This window comes from Tupaia chinensis, unplaced genomic scaffold (assembly GCF_000334495.1).
Source record: "Tupaia chinensis unplaced genomic scaffold, TupChi_1.0 Scaffold144991_2, whole genome shotgun sequence".
Lineage (NCBI taxonomy): Eukaryota > Metazoa > Chordata > Mammalia > Scandentia > Tupaiidae > Tupaia > Tupaia belangeri.
The window spans coordinates 308,697-330,734 of NW_006204851.1; the positions used below are offsets into that span (position 1 = coordinate 308,697).

Sequence of the window (22,038 nt, forward strand, 5' to 3'; positions counted from 1 at the left end):
TCCCAAATTTCTGTTTTCTTTCATCCCTTTCTGGAATTCCTTTCCCTTCCTCTTACATCATCCATCATAGTCTGCCTTATTTTCATAATTGCTGTTGTATATGTCCTTCTACTCCCCACAAATGTGAACTCAGGGAGGACAAAGATGGAGACATTTTTAAAATTGTAGGACTTCAGATTTGAGAGGAGTACATTTTTAGAGTATAGGTATTTGATATGGTTTTGTGGAATTGAAAAAAGTGCAAACAGCAAGCCATTTCCCTAAAATGTTTCATATTTTCCTTTTAAAATAAGTATCCTTATTATCCCATGTCAAAATGTATTTAGCATTTGAGTTTAGCTCCATTGTGTTTTTTGGGCAAGCTTTTAGGGCAGACTTCTATCACTGCCAAATTTTAAGGTTAAATTCAAATTCGAGGACTGCTTATCAAAATCCTGGGGTTCTGCTAAGCAATGTCAAAAGCTACCCAACACCTAATATAGGTACTTCTTCTAATAACAGTCTCAGAGGGCTTCCTCATACAAAGCCAGAGTAATCACACAAAGCTAAGATGGGAAGGATGGACTTGTACATCCTACAGGCATCATTGCCAGGCAGAGTTCCATTGTATATACCCTTGTATGACCCTACCATCAATCTCCACTCTGTTTCAGAAAAGAGAAGCAGGTATAGTTAGAGGGATCAAAGCAAAAGGTTATAGGCATTATGCATCAAGATGCACTAGTCAGCCTGGTACTAGAAAATGCCTTATGTACCTGGTCAGTTTTATGGTTTTCCTGAATTCATTAGTAATCGGAGCTTTGTATCCTCCTTTCCTCAGTAAGGAGTCTATAGTTTGAATATGGTCCCAGCCTGTGGAGAGTCAACCAAATAAAACAGCAGTCAAGCACATGTAGCAAATACCTTTGGTTAAATACAAAATGACTCTGTGGAGGTCAGCTATCACTGTTACCAAATGCCATCACCTCCTTTGGTCCTAAAAACAATCACACAAGAGAGCTAAGATTTCATCCTGGACAGAAGCAGGTTCATCGCCACACACCTTAAGTTCTAGCTATCTGCAATGTCAAACAACATTGGCTTCTTTGCCTCAACTACATTCGAAGGTAAAGGAGTCTAAGAGGCTGACAGACACTGCTCAGACATATCTCTGTATCAATTCGCATCCATCATACCCTCCTCTAACTGTGCACCTGTAAAAGGAGGGAAAAGCTAAATGTCATTGTACCAACTCAGTAGTATTTAGGACTCCCATGGTAATTGTTATTCCTAATATTATCTTCTGTAATCAATCAAGTATATTTGTGTACAATAATAGTGAAGGGCATTTTTATTGGTTCTGACGTGGATAGTGTACATGATACTTGAGGGTCCCCAATCTCTTCTGTAAACCTTTGTAGTCCATGATACTTCAGAATCAAGATGTTTTCTAAAGCAATCCAAATCTTTAGATAACTGACTTAAAGGCTATTTTTATATGGGGGTTTAATGACATTAAATTTTGTTGTTATACATCTCACATTTATATGAACAAACAATGGAAAACCAAATTGTAAATGCTTTTGGATGAGAAGAAAAGCTATGTAATTTTTTAAAAAAGAAATAGTCATTCCAACTATTTGGAAACTAGAATTTAACAGTGGCTAAAAAGGATAAACTACTACAGAGTGAAGAGTTATTTTGTGTTAGTGTTGGTTTATAAAGGTCTATGCTGTATCTACAAAACAGAAAAATGTTTGTTGATAGGAAGTGTAGACCATGTATATAAAACACTACTACTATATATGTGATTGAATGTATAAAAGAAATGAAAAAAAATAACAGTACTACTTCATGTATTCTCAATATTCCTAATCTTAAAGGGAAACTTATTATCTTAAAATTGGCAACTATCTAAGAATGAAATGTTTCATACTGACAAGGACAATGAACTATGGAGGCTGACTGTCAAACAGAAGGCTTTTAAATTGCCACATGGAAATAGCACAATAGATTATGGGGAAATAACACTTTAAATAAGTAGAAAATAGTTGGCCATAAAATTTAACTTTCACAAATCTTTGTTTTTTTTTCTAAGTATAAGATACACTTATGTGTTCATTACTGTCAAATTTCAGTGCAGAGATTCAACTTCTGCATAATTCACTGATTTGGTACAGACATTGCAGTGGCAGTGATGGAAGTGGGCTTTTTTTTTTTGGCAATTTGACATAGATCAATTATCAGACATAACTGCAAGGTCAGATATCACATTTCAATTTGTGTATTTGTTTAAATTCTTCACCAGTTCATATGAAATAAAGTACAACAATGACCTTGCTCCTTTGCAACCTCCGGTAGGTAGGTGGCGGTGCGTTTTGATCCTTTTTCATTGATGAATTATATTCTAATGCCATGTACACCCACCTGAAAGAAATCGGCAGTTTTATTAGTACAATCTTCTTCATAGAGTCAGAAAGAAAAGGTTATAATTGAACTTTTATGAGAATGCAGTCATCCAGTTCCCCTTGTTTTTAGAAGGGCATATCAGATTTTACTTTCCAAAGCTCTGACTTTGGATTTAAAAGGCCATTATCATGGTCACAGAGACTGAAAACACTGATTTGTACATGTTCACCATGCGCTGAGCTCTGCTAGTCTATTTGGACAACTGGAACAACTATTCTGGAGCTCTGTGTCAGATAAGATAGCTGATGGCAAGAATCTTGCCCTCCCACCCCCATCCCCTCAATTCCCAAGTTGTGGTTCACACTAGCAGGAACTAGACAAAAGGAATCGACTTCAAAGAGCTAGCCAACAACCATCCTGTTGTACAGGTAGACTCATCACTTCAGATTAAGTTCCCAAACTTCTGGTACTAACCCCCTTCCATGCTGTCCAGTCCCTTTAAAACCTTGAATTATTATGTTGACAAGCAGACAGGACTGAGAAAAAAAAAAAAAAACAATAATAAAATCAACCAGATCCTACACATCATTGTCCAGTAAAGATAGTATTTCTAAAACCATACTATAGCTTTGAGTGGACCACTGGCAACCCCTCATTGTCCACTGATGCCACTGTCCTTACACAGTACTGTCAGAGTCAAGAGCAAGAAACATTTCAGATCACTTTCAGACAGAACCTTTTTGCAGTTTCTCTATATACTAACTCAGAGACCATGGTAACTTTTTTATATGTGAAACTTTCGGTGATGTCCTTAAAAAGGTACTCTTCTAAATGAGGGCAATATTTTGGACATTTTTTTTTTTTGCTACAGGGCACATGTGGTCACTAGAGAGAGACAGAGAGGGAGAAAAAGTGAGAAATCACCCCCCACGGTAGATAGCCCTGCTGCAGTCCCTTCTCCATTCTCCCCTTGGGATTTTGGGCATGCAAAAGTAATGTGCTTGCCCTTTGACTAACATACAATCAAAAGAATACTTCATAGAGCTTAAAAAAAAAACATGAAAAGTTCTTAACTTCTTTGTAAACACTGATAATGAAAATGAAATTTCAAAAGCATAACAATCCCATTTAGTTTCAAATCTGTTGTTGCCTCAGACCAATGGTTCCAAGCGGAGTGTCAGGTTGTCCACTGCACTGAAAGGAAGATGTGAGACCAGGGAACGTGACCCTGGACAGAGGCTTCCTTTCAGAGCAGGTGAGTAATGTCATAGACCTTTATGCTTTACATCTGTATGAATGTGAAGGTCTAAAAGAGGAAAAGGGGTCAATGAAAACCTCTTTTGCTTCTTCTGCCCTTGGCCTGAAATTTTCCAGTATTGCAAGAAATAAAGGGTCCTCTGGGAAATCCATTTGGTTCTTTCCCCAGGTTTTTATCTATCCATCTATCCATTATCCTCTGGGAAATCCTTTTGGTTCTCTCCCCAGGTTTTTATATATCCATCTATCCATTAATGCTTGTTAGATCTTCTGAGTAGTTTGTTATTAAAGCACATCTCTGTGTTTGTTTCTGCTATCTATTTAATATCGGTATTCTTATGAATCGCCTTCTGCTAAAAATGCAACCAAGGCAGCTGTTTAAAAACTAACACAATAAGGCCTCCCATACCCTGGGGAAATGACCATGGACAGCTGAGAAGAAATATGACTGTTTAGCTATGAGGAATTACCAGGATAAAGGACACCTACTAATCTCCCTAGTGCCTGACACAGTACTGAGACAATGACAAATTCATAACATTTTCTGTATACTGACTTTCTAATCGGTGACTTGGAAATTTTTTTCCTTTGACAATATCAGATTCTTCATAATTTGTTTTTTAAAGTATACAGCATAAGTAATTTATGCTCCTTCATTCAGTGAACTGATTTTTGAGTCTTCAACTCTATTTATCAAAACTCTGTCATGCTAAAATTGTAAAGAATGTTGGTGTTTATTAAGGTGTCTAGTCAAAAGTGTAAGAGGAAGAATGTCTCCCTATCTGTGAGACGAAGAGTGTCAGACGAAATCGATGATATTTAACCAGCATGGGGTGGATGTGGGGGCTGCAAAATTTATCAGAATTTTGGGAGGTTTCATGCTTCAGCAAGTATATTTTTGAAAAATAAACTCCCCAGGTGATTTTCATTCTACTTGAACTATATAACCTCTAATAACTATTCTAGTGCTGACAAACTGTGGCTTTATACTGGAGAAAAAAGTGATTTAGATAAGTGGGAGGTAATTTAGAAACATTGTCATTTACAGAAGTACCATCTGTATTCTTTAATAACAATGTCAGTGATTTGAAAGGCTAGTAATTAAAAAAAAAGCTAAGACTAATTGGTATGTGAATGATAATAAAGCGGTGTATATACATATATGAGAGGCTTCAAAAAGTTTGTGGAAAAATATAATTGAGTTTTGGTGAAAATTTGAAATCTATTATTTTGTCGTAACATGCATTTCCGCGAACTTTCTGAAGATTGTATATATGTGTTTGTGCGTTTGTGTGTGTATGACTAAAATTGAAGGACATGCTGATCTACATAAAAATGACTCACAAGTAAGGTTGCTTTATTTACTTTTGTATTTTGAGAAGGCCCCACCACAACATTTGGTAAGAAACAAAAAAGTCAGAATTCTCTCATTTTGATCTAGTGCTACTTTAATTCTTTTTTTGGTTCCTATGATTCTGAAGAATTGAAAGCTCCTGCAAACTGAACTGTAAGTATGGTGATTTTAAAGTGTATCCTTTTTTGGGAAATAACCTTTTTCATAGGTCAAAAATATACTCCACAAAGCAAGAAAGCCAACACCAGAGTGACTCATTTTTTTCAAAACAAAGCTATAAAGCCAACACCAGAGTGACTCATTTTTTTCAACTAGTAGAAAAAGGAGAATGGTAAAAATGTTTTTAACAGAATCAAAGCATAAGAGCTTTTTGTTACCTATTGAGCCAAAGCATTTTCTTTACTCCTAGAACCACAGATGCCACGAAATAGTCACACTGCACAAAGCAGGACAGAGACAAATGGCCTGCTATGGAGAATGACCGATTCTGGCCAACCTGTGGAAATCACTGGCTTTGCAAATGAAGTCATCTCCACTGAAATGAGCACCAAAAGTAATTCCATATTGTTTCAGGGAGGCATCTGTCACAGTTGGAACTCTAAAATTTAACCCTTAGGCAAAATTATCGAGTTCTCCCATACGCAGATTGGAGAATCCCAAGTGACAAAGGCTATGGCTATAGCTATCACTTAGGTAAGAGATCAGCTAGCTGGGGGACTGGGATTCCCTGAAGCAGGCCTGCTCTAAAACTGGACTACGGTAACCTTCTACTTGAGGATAGATAAGGAAAGAGCACAGGGGAAAATCATGTCATCAAACATATCCCTAACTAATCTTACCACTGTCCAAAGTACAACCAGGTATGCAAAAACTAGAGACTTGTAAATCTAGTTTCATGGGAATCTGCAGGTCATTTTCAAAACTATTAGGAGGTCTGAGGAAAAAAACAAACAAAAAAAAACTATGCTTTCCAGGTCCATCAGCTGTGATAATATTCTTTTAATCAAGACTGTACTTTTGCTAAGCAAAGCTATAAATCAATTCAAATGGTAGTAAATTAAATGTTGGACTTATAAGATAAGAGGATATGGAATTAAACAGAGCTATATCTGTGTATGCTGAGAGAACATTAAGACCAATTCAACAGATTCCTATTTCATGCTAAAAAGAAAGCCATATTTACTCTGAAACATTCCGTAGCAAGTGATTTTTATTACTGCTATTATACAATCTTTTGTTTTTTAACATTGTTCAGAATGATTAAATATCAAGATTAATGTTAAGACCCTAAATATATCTTGATTATTCTGGGCTTGATTATCCAGTTTGGGGATTATGCATTCCCAACTGCACTTGTCCTCAGCCCCATCCTTCCTCTCGTCCACTCCTCCATCACAGAGCATGTGGACACAGAGAGAAGAGATATATTTATGTATAATTAATCAGTTTTTGCCTCATAGTAAAAGGCTTGGTAGGAGGAGAAATGATAAACAGTGGCTAAAATGAAGCTTCGAGACTGTCTGCAGATTTCATCTATCCTCGTTATCTGGTCCCTTGTTAGAAATGTGCCTTCATTTAAAACTATTATCCTCTAATGCAGTGATCCTCAACACAAGAACATTTTTAAAAGTGCCTTCTCCCACCCTGTCACAATACATAGTTCATATTATGTTCCTCACAATTGCATAGTCAAAGCTTAATATCCCCTAGTCTGTCTACATGGCAAGTGTTAGGCTCGTAATTTAGTAGCAGCACTACAAAAGGTTTCACTTTTACTTGTGAACGTAATCTATAAACCAACAATCTCAATATGCTGAAACATAAATAAGTCACCTGGCTAAAAGCATAAATGAGTATAACATGAACTCTAAAATTAAGTTGATGCTATGAAAACCTTTGACCATTTGGGTCCACAATTAACCTCCATGGTCCTCAAAGCCACATCTTCACTAATCGTATCCTGGCCAACAGAACTAATGCAGTTCCTCAGATGCCACCCTGTCCTAGCAAATGCCACAGTCCATTCCACTCTTCCCCCTTTTCAGAACCACATGCTGGGTTTCCCTATAACAATATGCCCATGCCTTACTCCATTCATCTTCAGTGAGTTCATCCCAAATAACATAAAAAAAATACCAGGTCAAAGAATCAAAAGTCGTTTGACGTGTCTTTTTAGATGAAATAATTTGGCAAAATCTGCTTTGCAATTAACAAAGCAGCCAGTTCCTGGCCATCCACATAAGAGTGACCTGCCAGCCTCAGTATGCCAGTCCCACTGAACTGAATGAAAGGACTGTTTCTAATGAGAGGAGCTCAGGATGTTTGGCACCACCTCTCCACCCGCTGCCTCAACCTTTAGAGGCATCACAGAAGACACACATGCGCTCTTACAAAACAGCCCTGGGTACCACAGACAGAAACACACTGACATGGACAGTCCATGGGTCTGATCCAGAATCTGACATTTCTTATGTTCTTAGGAGGGAAAAGATTTCAATGTGTGCCCTTTCACTTAAAAGCACAAAATCCACTGCACATCACTTTCCACTCTTGCACCCATTGGTCACCCCCACCCTTGCTCCACCCCAAGTCAGCCTTCTGAAAACAGTGACTTCCTCTTTCTCAATGAAATCAAATTCAATACAAAGGATGAAAAGACTTCAAATAATCCTCTTGAATAATTCTTCTTTAGGCAAGTAAAATTAAGATTTTAATCACAGAGGTTGATAATAATTTGTATAGATACTAATGAACTACATCCTCCAAATCTGATACTACCAGAAAATAATTTATACTGTATGTGATCTAGATCTGCCTATCAAATTCTTATAGTTGAAACTGTATCATTTTGATTGACCCACCAATGTGAGAAGCAAGCCTAAAGTTCTAGAGGTGCCCACCTAATTAACATAATCCCTTTAGAATCTAGCCAAATTGTAGATTTTAAAAAGTGTTGTTGCAATTCAGTTTTTTTTGTTTTGCTCAGTAATTTTCACTTTTGTAAACCTTAAAAAAACTATAAATATTAGTTACTTTCTTTCTGTTTATAAAATTAGTACACTTGTATTACAAGAAAATAATAAGGATGATTTGTAATCCTAGTGATAATGCTTACCTTAATGACTTAAAAAGTATTTTCCTCCTGAACTGAGATATAACCAAGGACTATATTTTAGGCTGCTTTTATCTACTATCTAACCAGTTCCTGTAGCTGTCCTTGCTTTCAAATATCCTTTGAGAAGCTTTTAGAAGGGAAATACTAGGAATATAAATCAAAAGGGATAATTGATTGCAAAGTCATCCCTTGAACCTTTTAACATATTCAACTACAAAAACTCTGCTTCATCATCACCTGAAGTTTTCTTTAGTTTTTTTTCTGTTGTTATTGTGTGAAAACTGCAAAGGTCCTCTTGACCAAAATACATATGTGTTGATTTTCTTTAAAATCCCTACAAATTAGTCACCTTTAGCTTAAAAATTAGTTCAGTCTCCATGGACCAATTCTTAGCTTTGCAGAGCTTACCAAAGGACCAATTAGTGCCAATTTTGATTCATGTAGGAGACTTAGAGATCTGTCTATCAGAAACACAAGCCTGCCAATTTATTTCACAAAGGCCACCGAACAATCTGATAACATTTATGTTAACTAGTAGCTGACACACATTTCTAAAATACCTGAACTATTTAATAATCACCCTCATGAACTTTTAAAGAATTAGTAAAATTTTATGTAAAGCATGGCTAATGAAGAGGTGTACTGAAAAGCTATGAAGCCAAACATGTTTATATATCATTTGTGATGAAAGGAAATGTTCTTATTCTACGGTTTTGCAGGGAACAAGTGACAGCTCAGAGTGCAATTAAGGAAAAAAACCAATTCTCTGAAATGATTAATTATAATGAGCATTCCAGAAAAATTGAACATCCTGAAGCTTCCCAAGGAAAGTTCAGGCAACACAGGTGACCTTTAAATAAAAAGCTTGCTTTTCATCAAAACTTAGAAAAAATGCATTCCTATAATTTTTTTTAAGAGGAGGAACAGTGATTTTTATTTTTATTTTTTGGCTATGGTGGTAGTCTTTTTAAAAATGTTATTTACATTATTTGTTGTACATATTTGTGGGGTGCAGTATGTTTTACAAAGCATGTATACAGTGTATGATAATCAAATCAAGGGTATTACCATATTCATCATCTTCAACAAAGAACATTACCTTATGTTGTACACCTTCGACTTTCATTCTAGTTTATTTGCATATATATTTAATTGGCAACATCCTGTTTTTAACTGTTGTGGTATACGGTTCCATAACTGATTTGCTTTGTTGGCATGCACTCTTCTGTTAAGAAAGAGTGAATTTACAGGTAAGAAAACTAATGCTATAAATTTTTTTCTAAAACTAGAGACGTGACTTACTTTACTTTTCAAAGGCCTGGAGGGAAGGGAGAATCACCTCTTGGCAAACATACCCAACATGAACTAATGTAGTTTGCCTGATAAGAAACTGAGGAAAACTATATTCAAGTTAGAACTGCACATTGAGTATCTGACTCAATATGGCTGAGATTTGTTCCTAAAAAATTGTTACATGTGGGCTGAATTTATGTAAATGAATTAATCTTAAAGTCATGTGGAAGACAATAAAAAAATAAAACCTATAGTGAGCCCTTCTGCAAAGTAAAATATCTATTCTGTAAAGTGAATAATCACTCTCCAATGGAACTGCATAATTTAGACTTAAATATATAATGTTGACTTAAAACAGGGTTTTGATACAGTAATAAAAGAGGCATTAATGGCTTAAAATAGAGTATTTGTCCTCCTAAACAGAATTCTGTTGTGAAAAAGAAATCTAGAATGTACAATTTTTTTTTTGGTGATTACTTCCTTTTTTAAAAAAATAACTTTATTTATTTATTTATTTTAATTTTACAAGAGAGGGACAGAGTGATAGAGAGAGAGGAAGTGAGAAAGCAGGCCACCAGGTCCAAGACTTGAACCACAGTTGGCCATGTGGGAGTCCAGCGCCCTTAACCACCACGCCACTTGCCGGCCCCGTAGAATGTACAATTTTTAAAATTGAACTATTTTTCACTTGTTACTTATTTTTAAGCTGATATGGCCATTTTAAAAATTAAGAAACTACTGCACAGTGGGAGTATTGTAGCCAATGAAGTTTATACGAAGTGTGGTTATTGCTAATTGAAAACTTTTCCCAATACCCTGCCATGATGACTTGCAATATAGTCAGCATTGGCAATTTTTGACAGTAAAAGTATATTTTAAAAAATTAAGACACTTCTTAGGACTTCTAAATGACTAGTGGTGATTCATTCCCTCTATGTCAAATGTAACAGGAGCCATTTTTAAAAACAGAGTCAGCCACAGACCACATTCTATCAGAGTCCAAAGGGACCTTAAGTATTACCTAGTCCAACTTTTTCATCTTCCTGGTGAAGAAACTGAGGTCCAGAAAGGTCAGAGCTGGGCAGTGATTATCAGGAACAGAACCCAAGCCTCCTCATTTTTCAAAAGTCAGCACTCTTTTTTATTAAACACACACACACACACACACACACACACACACACACACATATTTGTGCGTGCGTGCGCAAACCGTACATGAATGAATAGACTATAATGGTACTGCTAGGGAAGGGGCAGGGAAAAAGAGTGCAGATTATTGGGGAAGATGCAGAAAACTTCCTCCCATCCAACAACACAGTGGGAAGAAAGCAGGAAGCAACTGGAGGAGGTCTGAAAATGGACTATGCAGCCCATTTCACTAAAGGTATCAATAGCTATAAAAATTTTTATGCATTAAATCACCTTCTAAGAAGTTACTTTGTATGGCTTGCTTCTCCACTAGGCTTCTTATACATTGACTTGTTGATGCACAGCAAATTCTTCCTAGATGGCCAGGAAGAGTGAAGCATTCCTTTCCCAATGCTCTACAGCACTTGAAAAAACATTTAAAGTAGAGCATCAAGACAAAGACTAAATTATTGTAATAATAGTGACATCTTATACAAAAATCTCTAAGTTCCTGAGAAAATACTGTGAAAAGCATTTCCTAGATATATGAAGCCCAGACAGTTATTTTTAAAGACAGTAATCTTAAGTTAGAAGAGAGGCAAAACACGGTATATATCAAAGTTGGGAAAAAATAACCAAGGGGGAAACAGAACATATACAACAGAAGTCATTTTACTTAGTGACTTTGTGAGTCATGCTAACCATCTGTGTATGAATGGAAACTCTGTTTTCAGTGGTATATTAAGAGGAGCTTAAGAAAAATGTAAACCTTAAAGGGAAGAGTGAGGGTAAAAGAACATTAACTTCTAAAATGTATGGGATAATTTATTCATCTCATGAAGGTTGCTACAAAATACCCTATTATTAACTGCAACCAAACATGTTAGAAATGGAACTGTGATCACTCTAAGAGGTATGTTTTGGAGTTGGCTTTTAAAGTGAAGTACAATTCTCTGAATAACTGGAGTCCATAAGGCTCATGTTCAATGACAGATGCTTTAGCACTTTTGAGACAGAGCAAGACTAAGGGTTAGGGTCTTGCTTTATAGTCCAGGGATAGATTGTTGGCATCACACAAGAATTATGCCAGCTAACCCGACCCTGGCATGGGTTGATTCCACATATATGTTGTGTGGTAAAAAGGAGCAGTCTGTCTTAGGACCACAATGTATTGCCCAAGTGATAGCTTTATAGACAAGTGAAATATGAGCGATACAAGGAGCTAGATACAGGAAAAAGTGACTTATAGTTTGTGAAAATGTCATTAATCTACTGAATATGATATAAGGGTCTACTTTAGAACACAGAAAGTATTTCTTTTTCTAGTTTTCAAATAATCTCTCTAAAGCACAGAAGTAAAAGATGCCTGACTGTAGTTTAGAAAATATTTTGACTTCTGTCAGCAAATTGCTACATTAGCTCCCACAAAAATCACTGGTAGCATACTTGCTGTACAAGTTCTTCCACAAACAAAAAGCTTATTCATTTACATCATCCTGAATGCAATGACACACATAGAATCACCTCTCAAGTCAAATTCCAAACATTGAAATGTCATGTTTCATATCCTTCAGGGTTGTTTGTTTTTTTTTTTAAGGAAACATGGTTCCCAAACAGTTGAGCTGTAAAAGTTCTAGGCTGTATGTCATTTTGGAGGGCTCCAACATCCTGCATGAGCTTCTCTTTCTTTCCAAAGCACCGTGTCTGTCAATCATTCTGTCATTCAGAATTAAAAAATTATTGCCAACTGATGAACACGGAACAATGGTGTTAAGATTTTATGCTCAAACATAAGGCATATCATGTCAGATTTCTCCCTAGGGGAGCAATTTTCCTCATTTAAGAACCATTTTAGTCTTGTAGGTAGATATTCCAATTTATCAGTTAATGAGTATTTTTCTCAAATTATCCACTCTTCATTCTTCCTGTACCTACCAGGGCAATAAGTAGACTATGATGAAGGAGGCAATGATCAGCAATTCTCAGAAGGGTGGGGTCACTGCTCCAGCTTGTCTTTGCAGTCTTTTGTAGATGGTTTTATTATTTTTAATGACTACCCAAGTTCCTTGAGAAGCTACCCATAGCCACTCCCTCTAAATGTTATAATTACTATTTGGGGGAAATACAGCATATGAAAGCATTCATGATCATTCTGTCCATTCAATGTTGACTTGAAATTACCAATGGGCCACAATTTATGATGGCTTGACTTAATATATACATATTTTTTTACTTTATGAGTTTTACTTTGTAAATTTGTTTTAATTGCCAGAGGGTACACAAGAGAGAGAAGGAGACAAAGAGAGAAAGAAAGCACCCCCTAACGGGGTGTAACTATCCACAATCCTTTCCCTCCATTTTTTGCATCCTTTCAGGATTTGGGGCTCATGAGCACCCATATCTGTTATAGTTTTCAAGCCGCCAGGAGGAGTCGGGGGAGCAGAATTCAAACCATGGTCAGGCATGTGGGATCTGGTTCCCTGTGCACAGTGCTTAACCACTGTACTATGGGCCCGCCCTACAAGGGTTTTAGTAGGAGTAAGTCAAAAGGCATATGGACTTATGATGGTTTCACTTAAAAATTTTCAAATTTCCAAAGGGTTTATCAGGTTATTACATGCATTTCTGACTTATGATATTTTTGACTGTCAATTGGTTTATCAAGAATGTAACCCCATCCTAAGCTAAGGAGCATCTGTAATTATACCCACTTGTGAAACTATTTGTCAAATGGTCCTCACATAATCAAACAGCCCCTAAAACAAGGTCTGAATTACATCCCACCTTTCTACTAACTATAAAATCAGAGGCCATGTTACTAAAAGAGAATTCCCAAATAAATGGAGTTAAACCTTTGGATTTGAAAAAGATAGTAAAATGACAACCAGCCCTATGGCAGTTTGTTTGTTTCCTGACCATCAGCAAATTAGGTTGCTATTACCACTGGTCATGTTCCTCATTCTCATGACCACAGGGATCTCTCTTGTTAGTGGAGTTACCTACTTCCACACTTTGGGACTTCTAGACTTTGTCCACTTCCTGTTTTGATCTAGGCATTTTCATTCCTTTAATTCTACTGTAGTAACACACTTCACCAGTGGAGGTCAACTTTCAACCTGTACTTCCACTACAAAAGCCTTTATTAGGTGCTTTTGCTTATATAAAACATACTCATTATCCTCATTGTACTTTAAAATGCTCTATTAAAATCTCCTTGCATAAATATATACAGAATTTTATATTTCAGGATATCATAAAATTAGATATTCCTGGCATGGAGTATGTTTCATTGTTAGAAGAAAAGTTGTATCTATGTGTAATATAAAATTTCTCCAAGTGAAGCATATACTTTCATAATATAGGCTGGCTTTTCAAAAAAGTAATTCATAATATAATTAACTTACATGTAAGCAAATATCATAAGCAGAGACCTCCCTATAATCTTAGTGACTATATATTCAACATGACCTCAGTTACTAACCAAATATGCCTATTTGTTATTACAAAGACACAGATAAAGAATGGAAAGAAATATTCCAAACTGTTAACAGTAGTTATCTCAGAGTGTAATTATAATTTACTTGCATTTCTTTCTTTATATTTTTTATTAATTGTTTCTTCTTTAATAAATTAAAATTACTATTAAGGACAGTTGGTGTATGTGAATAAAAATTATTTTCCAGTTTTATTATGATAAAATACATATAAAGTTGAGCATTTTAAAATATACAATTCAGTGGAATTAAATGCAGTATTACGCAACCATCACCACTATCCAGTTCCAGAACCTTTCATCACTTCAAATGGAAACCCTGTACCCATCAAGCAGTCATTTCCCATTCACCCTTCCTGGCCCAACCCCTGACAGCTACTAATCTGCTTTCTATCTCTATGGATTTGTCCATCATGGGTATTTCATATAAATGAAAACATACAGAATGTGGTCTTTTGAGTTGGGCTTCTTTCACTTAGCATAAGGTTTTCAAGGTTCATTCTTCTTGAATATGAATCAGTATTTCAATTTTATTGCTGAATAATATTCAAGTGTATGGATATATTATATTCTGTTTATTCCATTCATCTGTTGATAAATGTTTGGGTTTGGATTGTTTCTACTTTCTGGCTATTGTAAATAATGCTGCTATGAACATTCATATACAAAATTTTGTTTCAATTATTCTGGGTATATACTGAGGACTGGAATTATATCACATATACTTTCATTAAATGCCTATAATTCTACTTTGGCATTCTATGTTTAAAGTAGCAATGCTTTTTTATAGAATTACTAATGATAAGCCTTAGGATATCAGCTCTACAATAAGACCATTCCATTTTCAATCATTGACTATGGTACTTTAAAGACAAAATCGGGGACCAGCAGTTAGCATAATGGCTATGTTGCTGGACTCCCATGCAGTTGACCGCGGTTTGAGTCCTGGACCCGGAGGCTCAAACTCACGCCGGGTGCGTGTGCGTGTGTGCCCAAGATCCCGAGAGGAGAATGGAAGAAGGGATTGCAGTGTGGCCATTCCCCCTTGGAGGTGTGATTTCTTGCTTTCTGTCTCTCTGTCTCTCTGTCTTTCTGGCGAGCACATGCGCCTTACAGCAAAACTTTCTCCAAAAAAGAAAAAAATAAAAAAAGACCAAATAGCATTCTTGCACTTAAAAATGTAATTCTCCCCCTTATTCTTTGGCAACAAATCTCTCTTACACCGAATACTTGAAACAATGATAAACTGAAAAAGACAGTCTTTTCCTCTTACCATAGCCATTTTAGCAGTACATAGTTTACTTTCATATACTTACATATTAAAAGAACAAAAACATTTGTGTGCATTTTTTTTTGCTTCAACAGGAAAGCATCAGTAAACAGACACCAATATTTAAGCCCTAAGGAATGTATTAAATACGCAATACCAAACAGAAGTAATATAGAATACTCTAGTAAATTCACACTAGAGGGTGGTGACCAGAGGACAAATACACCCTGAAAGAGTATGCAGTGGTAATTCTTAAGTGCTTTGTTTCCTATCCTCCTGACAGAAAACTGATATATCTCATGAATATAATGTCAAGGTTGATTTTAGCTGTAGACAGTGCTTGAAGTGGGATAAAGAAAATGATAGTATATACTTGGTGCTTACCATACATATTTAAATAACTGTTGGGTTTTTCCATTTTCATTACCTCAAATACATGCACACAAATTTGTGTGATATGCATTGGTGTATAAGATACACACACAGAGATTGCATGTATTCATGCCAGAACTGTACTTTCAACTGAGTGGATATGAGTAAGGTACCAATGTTTATGTAGCTCAGTCATCCTCTAGATCTAAGGCTTTTCCCCTCTATTATTATCCCCCCCACACACACACACCCAGCAACCTCCAATCCGAAAATCAGCAGCCTTAAAACAATAAAGGAAGCATCCTTACATTAATATGTGTTAGTAAGTAAAGGACATGATTGGGACTATTTAAAAGAATAGTACTGGGAATATCTCCAAAATATTGTTAGGCTTCAATTTAATAAAAATCAAACAGGATCGACAAGGTTTCAGAAAACAATAAAGTAGGAAATTTTAATTCTACAAAGTATTTTATACATTCTACCTTTTAGGATCAGCACTATCTATTTTATTTCTTCCTTTACAAAAACCCTAAGATGCTTTTATAATCTGATAATGCTTCAATATACTCTACCACAAAACCCCAGAAGGAACTCTTTCATTCTCCTCTTCAAAAAAAAATAAAATTCTGTAAATAGCTTCAGCAAAACAACAATAATTTATATTATATGGACTTTTTTCAAATGAAGATTAAAAACTTTATAAATGTCTTATTCTGTATATTAAAAAACTGAATCACAGTAAATTGTCCAAAGAGTCACAAGGAATCAGGGCAAAGCCAAAAATAAAATTCAAATCCAATCAGTAATCTGTTCACAAGGGAGAATATCTCATGGGGGATGGTCCTTCTAAAACAGCAATAGAATTAAAACGTGTTATATCATAACAATATAGTAATACCACCTATGCATGTGCATGTAAGACAGAATGTTATGTATATCACTAAATTCCCATTGTTTCATTCTCACAGCAACTATTTCTTCCTACTTTATACATACATTTTCTTTCTGCTACTAGACATTAAGATGCTTTATGGCAGGGATCAAATCTGACCACTTTTGTACATGTCCTACAGTATCTGAAATATAGCAGGCATTTAGTAATATGGGTTATGTTTGTGTCTAAACTTTCATAGATCTATAGTTAACTGTCTCCATTACCAAAGTAAATCATGGTGAGAACTTTTAAACTTCATTAACAAGCCAACCCCATGTACTAAAGAAAAATAAAATATGATCAATATAGGCAACTCTGATAATGGCAATGCAGAGATACTCTAGATATAATCTTATTTGTTAGTGTATGTAAATACATAAATTAAGGTAGCAAAGAATGAAATTAGCATTATGTAACTCCAATAAACTAATACCCTATTATTATCACATGCTGATTTCCTTAACTGGTGTATTATTATAACTCACTCTTGCTTCTTATTTCTGAGCTGTATCCTCTGAGCACCTAATTGTTTAGTGTAGTGGATGGTAATAAGAGAAATAAATTCCAGTCAGTCCGTCTTAATACTTACTAACAGAATTTATGAGGCACTCTGGTGAGGTAGTATGATAAAAATGAAGATCAAATTCAGTTTAGAGATTATAAAAACATATGGCACTGTGCCCTTAATAAAACTCCTTTACCCATTACTCTCACTTTGAAGTTTACTTATCTGTTTTATTCTCAACCTCCATGACAATAGAGAATGGGTTGAAAGAGTTAGTCTTTGGGTTTAATATTTAACATCTACTCAAGAGTTACCTTCATTTTTCTTTAAAATGTTTCCATAGTATTACCTCCCAGTCCAAGTAATCACAGACATCTTCAAAGTTAGTGAGCAGAGACACTGAGCAGAAAAGCCGTGGCAGCTCATCCCTTGTCATTGGGGGAAAACGGCTATCTTTAAGGGCACTGTTGAAAACAAAGCAAATATTAAGGGAATCACTGGATATGAAAGTTTCTAATTTCAGACACAGACAACCATTTGAAAAAGGAAAGAGATTAAAGAAGAATCAGTAATGTGTTAATAGGTGCCAGTAACTTTCAAATGTATTCAAATTGCCTAAAGATTTTAGATGTCATTTCTTTTATTTAACAGACTATTTGCTAGTCAATCATTTGACCATTTCACTTGTAAAGAATGAATAATCAATTATGTTTCTTGTTTAGCCATTTCTTAGTATCTTTTTTCCCTATTACTTATAGCATCTGAGAATGTTCTATTTTATTTTTGAGGAGAATAAGAACCAGACTATTGGAAACCTGTGGGAAGACTTCTGGGTCTAGTGCTGGAGGAGGTAAAAGGAAAATTATATTTATAATCTTTATGGAGTCATGTTATTTTAAAAAGCTTATACTAAGATAGTCACTTACCATAGAATAGCATTCTAATAGTTCAAAGAAAGATCAAAATTCATTTTCTTCAAGCCAAAAAAGAAAAAATCAAAAGAAAATGAAAATAATCATGCAAATTACAGACTAAAAATACTCACAAGGATTTCAGGTCCCCTATAAATGATAATTCAAGATATGACTCAAAAATTGTGAAACTGCAGGAAATAAGGCTAATCTAGGAAATAAAAGTATGATTAGGAGACCATTAATCACATTGTGGACTTCTGAGTACGTCAACACTGATTGGGTCCTATAATCAAGTGTAGTATATTACAGGGCCAAACTAGGAAAAAACCCATTGTAATGGACAAAAAGGTTGAAAGATCATAATTCTTCCTGCAACAGAATGGACAGAAAACACACACACACACACACACACACACACACACACACACACACACACACACAGGCACTGTATGTTCCTTGTACTTTTAAAAAGAAACCACTTCCTGATTAAGAAAAACAAATACACCTCTGATTGCTCACTATTTTAATGGCACTACTGGCATTCACACCATTCATCTTCAGATGTCCTAAATAGCAAGCAGGCAGGCCTGGAAAATGTTTTCACAAATAAATTCTTAGAGATTACAAACTTAGACCCTAATCCTTAGGGGTTACAAACTTAGACCCTGCAAACTGCTTGGGTCATAACAATGTTCCATGGCCTCTGGAAATAATTCCTTTTCCTGTGACTTTCTGATTGCTGAATTTTCCTATTTTCTTTTCTTTCTTTCTTTTTTTTTCTTTTTAAAGAAAGATTTTTGCTATAAGGCACATGTACTCACCAGAGAGACACAAAGTGAGAAATCATCCACCAGGGAGGATAGCCACTACATAATCATTTCTATTCCATTCCCCTCTCGGATTTTGGGAATGCACACCCATGTGCCTGGTGTGAGTTTTAAGCTGTCAGGTCCAGGACATGAACCACAGTCAACTATGGGAGACTCCAGTGATGAAACTGCCACCCCATCTGGTTGGTCCCAAATTTTCCTATTTTGATTTTTCTATTTCTTCTTTTGCATTCTGAAATTCATTGTGTTTGTATTTTCAATGCATTTGCATGCTCACTCAAGACTGCTATCCACATGTATTTTAAAAAGTTCATGGAAAATGGAATTAATGTGAGCTCTTAAGAAGATATAGAGAGACAACCTCATAGCACATGAAAAGGCACAGTGGAAGAAGCCAAATCGCACATGGCTGACCAAGGTTCATGATCCAGGCCCATCAGCTTGAAGAACATACCTGGCATGTGCCCAAGATCCTGATGGGATGGAAAATTGGAAGAGAAAGGATTATAGCATGCCCAAACCCCAGGAGGTGGTGAACATTTTCTCTCTCTCTCTCTCTTTCTCATGCACATGCACAAACCCTCTAGCACTAAAAAAAGGAAGAATAAAAAATAAAAAGAAAGAGTTTTTATATACACACTGAGTATCCATAATCCAAAATGCTTGGGAATGTTTCAAATTTCAGAAGTTTCTGATTTTTGGAATATTTGAGTATATGTAATAAGGTATTTTGAAGATAGGGCCCCCAACTAAACATGAAATTCATTTTTTTTAACTTCTTATTTTTATTATAAATCTTTAAGTATTAGGTTTACATTTTAAAAATATTATTTATACATTCAATTGCACTACATCATTTAGATTGTAAAGAAATTTTACCCAACATGAAACATGTCACATGCCAGATGAGTTGAGAATACTGTACATGACATCAACAGGCAACAAACTGTATCTGTGTCCCACAAATGTCTTAATTCTCCACTTTTTCCCAAATTTCCCTTCCTGCACTCTTCCCCTCTCCCACTCTCCCTCCACTTTGTCCCCAGTGTCCATAACAATTTTCAATGCTTTTATGTCCCCCCATCTTTCAGTCTCTACCACAGAGTGTAGACAGTTGGTATATGTTAAGTGGAGACATACAATGTCTCTGTTTCATAGCCTGATTTGCTTCGCTCAGTAATAAATCTTCCATGTTCATCTACTTTCTATCAAATTCCAGGGCCTAGTTGTTTTTAATGGCTGATTAGTATTCCATGGAGTATATGTGCCACATTTTTTCAATCCATTCATCTGTTTGTGGACATATGGGTTGGTTCTATGCCTTAGCAATCATGAATAAGGCTGCAATAAATATAGTCGTGCAAGCACTTTTCCAACTGAGCATTCTCTGGTCCTTTGGGTAGATACCTAGGAGTGGCATTATTTATGTTTTATATACATCTTACACACATAGCCTGAAGATTATTTTATACTATATATATATATACACACACACACACACACACACGTGTGTGTGTGTGTATAAATTTTTGTGCAAGAAACAAAGTTTGTATATAATGCGCCATTAGAAACAAAAGTGTCATTATCACAGTTGAAGGGGTCTGGGGAAGGTCTTCTTCCCCTTGGGGATACTGAATAAACTATGTGTTATGTGCCTCCATTTTGACTGTGACTCATCACATGAGGTCAGGTGTGGAATTTTCCACTCATGGTGTGATGTCAGAGCTCAAAAAGTTTCAGATTTTGGTGCATTTTTGATGTTCAGATTAAAGGTACTCAATCTGAATTTATACAGTATAAATGTTTTCCCATTCAAGCAGCCAAAATTAACAAAAAAAAAAAAAATCAAGAAATCCATAGCAACTCATACCATGAAAATAAAATTTCACTATTTTTTAATTTAACAACATAAATTTCCTATGTTATGGCTTCTTTTATTTTCCCCAGAGAATAAAATTTTAAAAAGATACTTTCAGATTCCTCATGGCTCCTGCGAAGTAGTGATTTCAGGGTAAAAGAGAAATGAAGATTTCCCACTGATAATTCAGCCTCCAGCAAACAAGTTAGAGTGGTAGGGAGCTCCTCTAGCCCTCTATCTCTGTCTCTGTGTCTCCCTGCTTCTGTCTTCTCATTTTTTGGTAATTTTTCCTTTTTAAAATTTTTTTAAAGGTAAAGTTTTCTCTTGCTCTCAACTCTGCCTTTTGTCTTGTTAATAATCCCCTCTACTCCTCTCACCCAGGCAGAAGAGGCAAGAGGCAGGCCTTCAGGAGAAGATTCTTCATGGCTCCTGTGAACTAGTGCTTGCGCACCACGCAGTTTTCTATTTTGTGCTTTTTTCTTTTTTTAAAGAAACACAATAATGATAATATTTTTTCCCTTTTTTTTCTGTTTCTTTATTGTTGTTTCTCTCTCTTGTTTTCGTTTTCTTTTTTCTCATCTCTCTGCTCCTCACTATCCATTTACTGTGTTTCTAGATGGATCTAAGGGCACTGTAGCTAAACATCCAAATACTATTAGGGTTAACATATTCCTCAATATTATGGTGCCCTCAATATTAGGGTGGGCGTGGTGGCGCCCACCCTATGGCAAAAACATATTCCTCAATATCTACTGAATCTGCTGCACAAAGCAATCACAACAGAACGGCAAAGGGATTCCAGATCACCTCTTTCTGCTTGCTCCTGAACGTTCAGATTGAACTTCAAGAACTAGGAAAAAACACACCATCAGATGACTAGAAATCACCGCAGGACCACAAGAAATATGGGAAAGCAAGAAAATACCTCTCCTCCAAGGGAAAAGAATAACTCCTCTTCATCCATAGACAGTTCAATGGAAATTATGGAAATGTCTGATAAAGAATTTAGAACATTCATAATGGCAAAGCTAACAGAGATGAAAGAGAAAAGAGACAATGAACTGCAGAAGAAAAAGGAGAAAGAAACTGACGAGTTCCAGGAGGTGAGGAAATTCTTCCAAGATCTAAAGAGGAATTACACACTTCACAAAAGAATCAAATAGAACTGTTAGAGATGAAGGCTATAATACAGGAAGTAAAAAATATCCCTTGAAAGTATTAAAAGAAGACTAGATCATACAGAAAATAGAATAGCAGACATAGATGAGAAAATTGTTGGCCTAGAAAAATCCACCATGAAGACTGAGAAAATTGCCCCCCAAAA

General features: G+C 35.7%; 1 protein-coding gene and 1 non-coding gene across 2 annotated transcripts in view; one reads left to right on the plus strand and one right to left on the minus strand.

Moving 5' to 3' along the window:
• AMMECR1 (AMMECR nuclear protein 1) overlaps window positions 1–22,038 on the minus strand; it is a 77,396-nt gene that overhangs the window by 6,502 nt on the left and 48,856 nt on the right. The window contains 3 exon segments of the mRNA XM_027767966.1: window positions 756–852; window positions 2,316–2,406; window positions 17,462–17,576. Of these exon segments, the coding sequence (XP_027623767.1) occupies window positions 756–852; window positions 2,316–2,406; window positions 17,462–17,576 (303 nt within the window).
• On the plus strand, window positions 10,142–10,285 carry LOC114005958 (U4 spliceosomal RNA). The gene has a single exon (XR_003547744.1). It is a non-coding gene; the product is annotated as a U4 spliceosomal RNA (small nuclear RNA).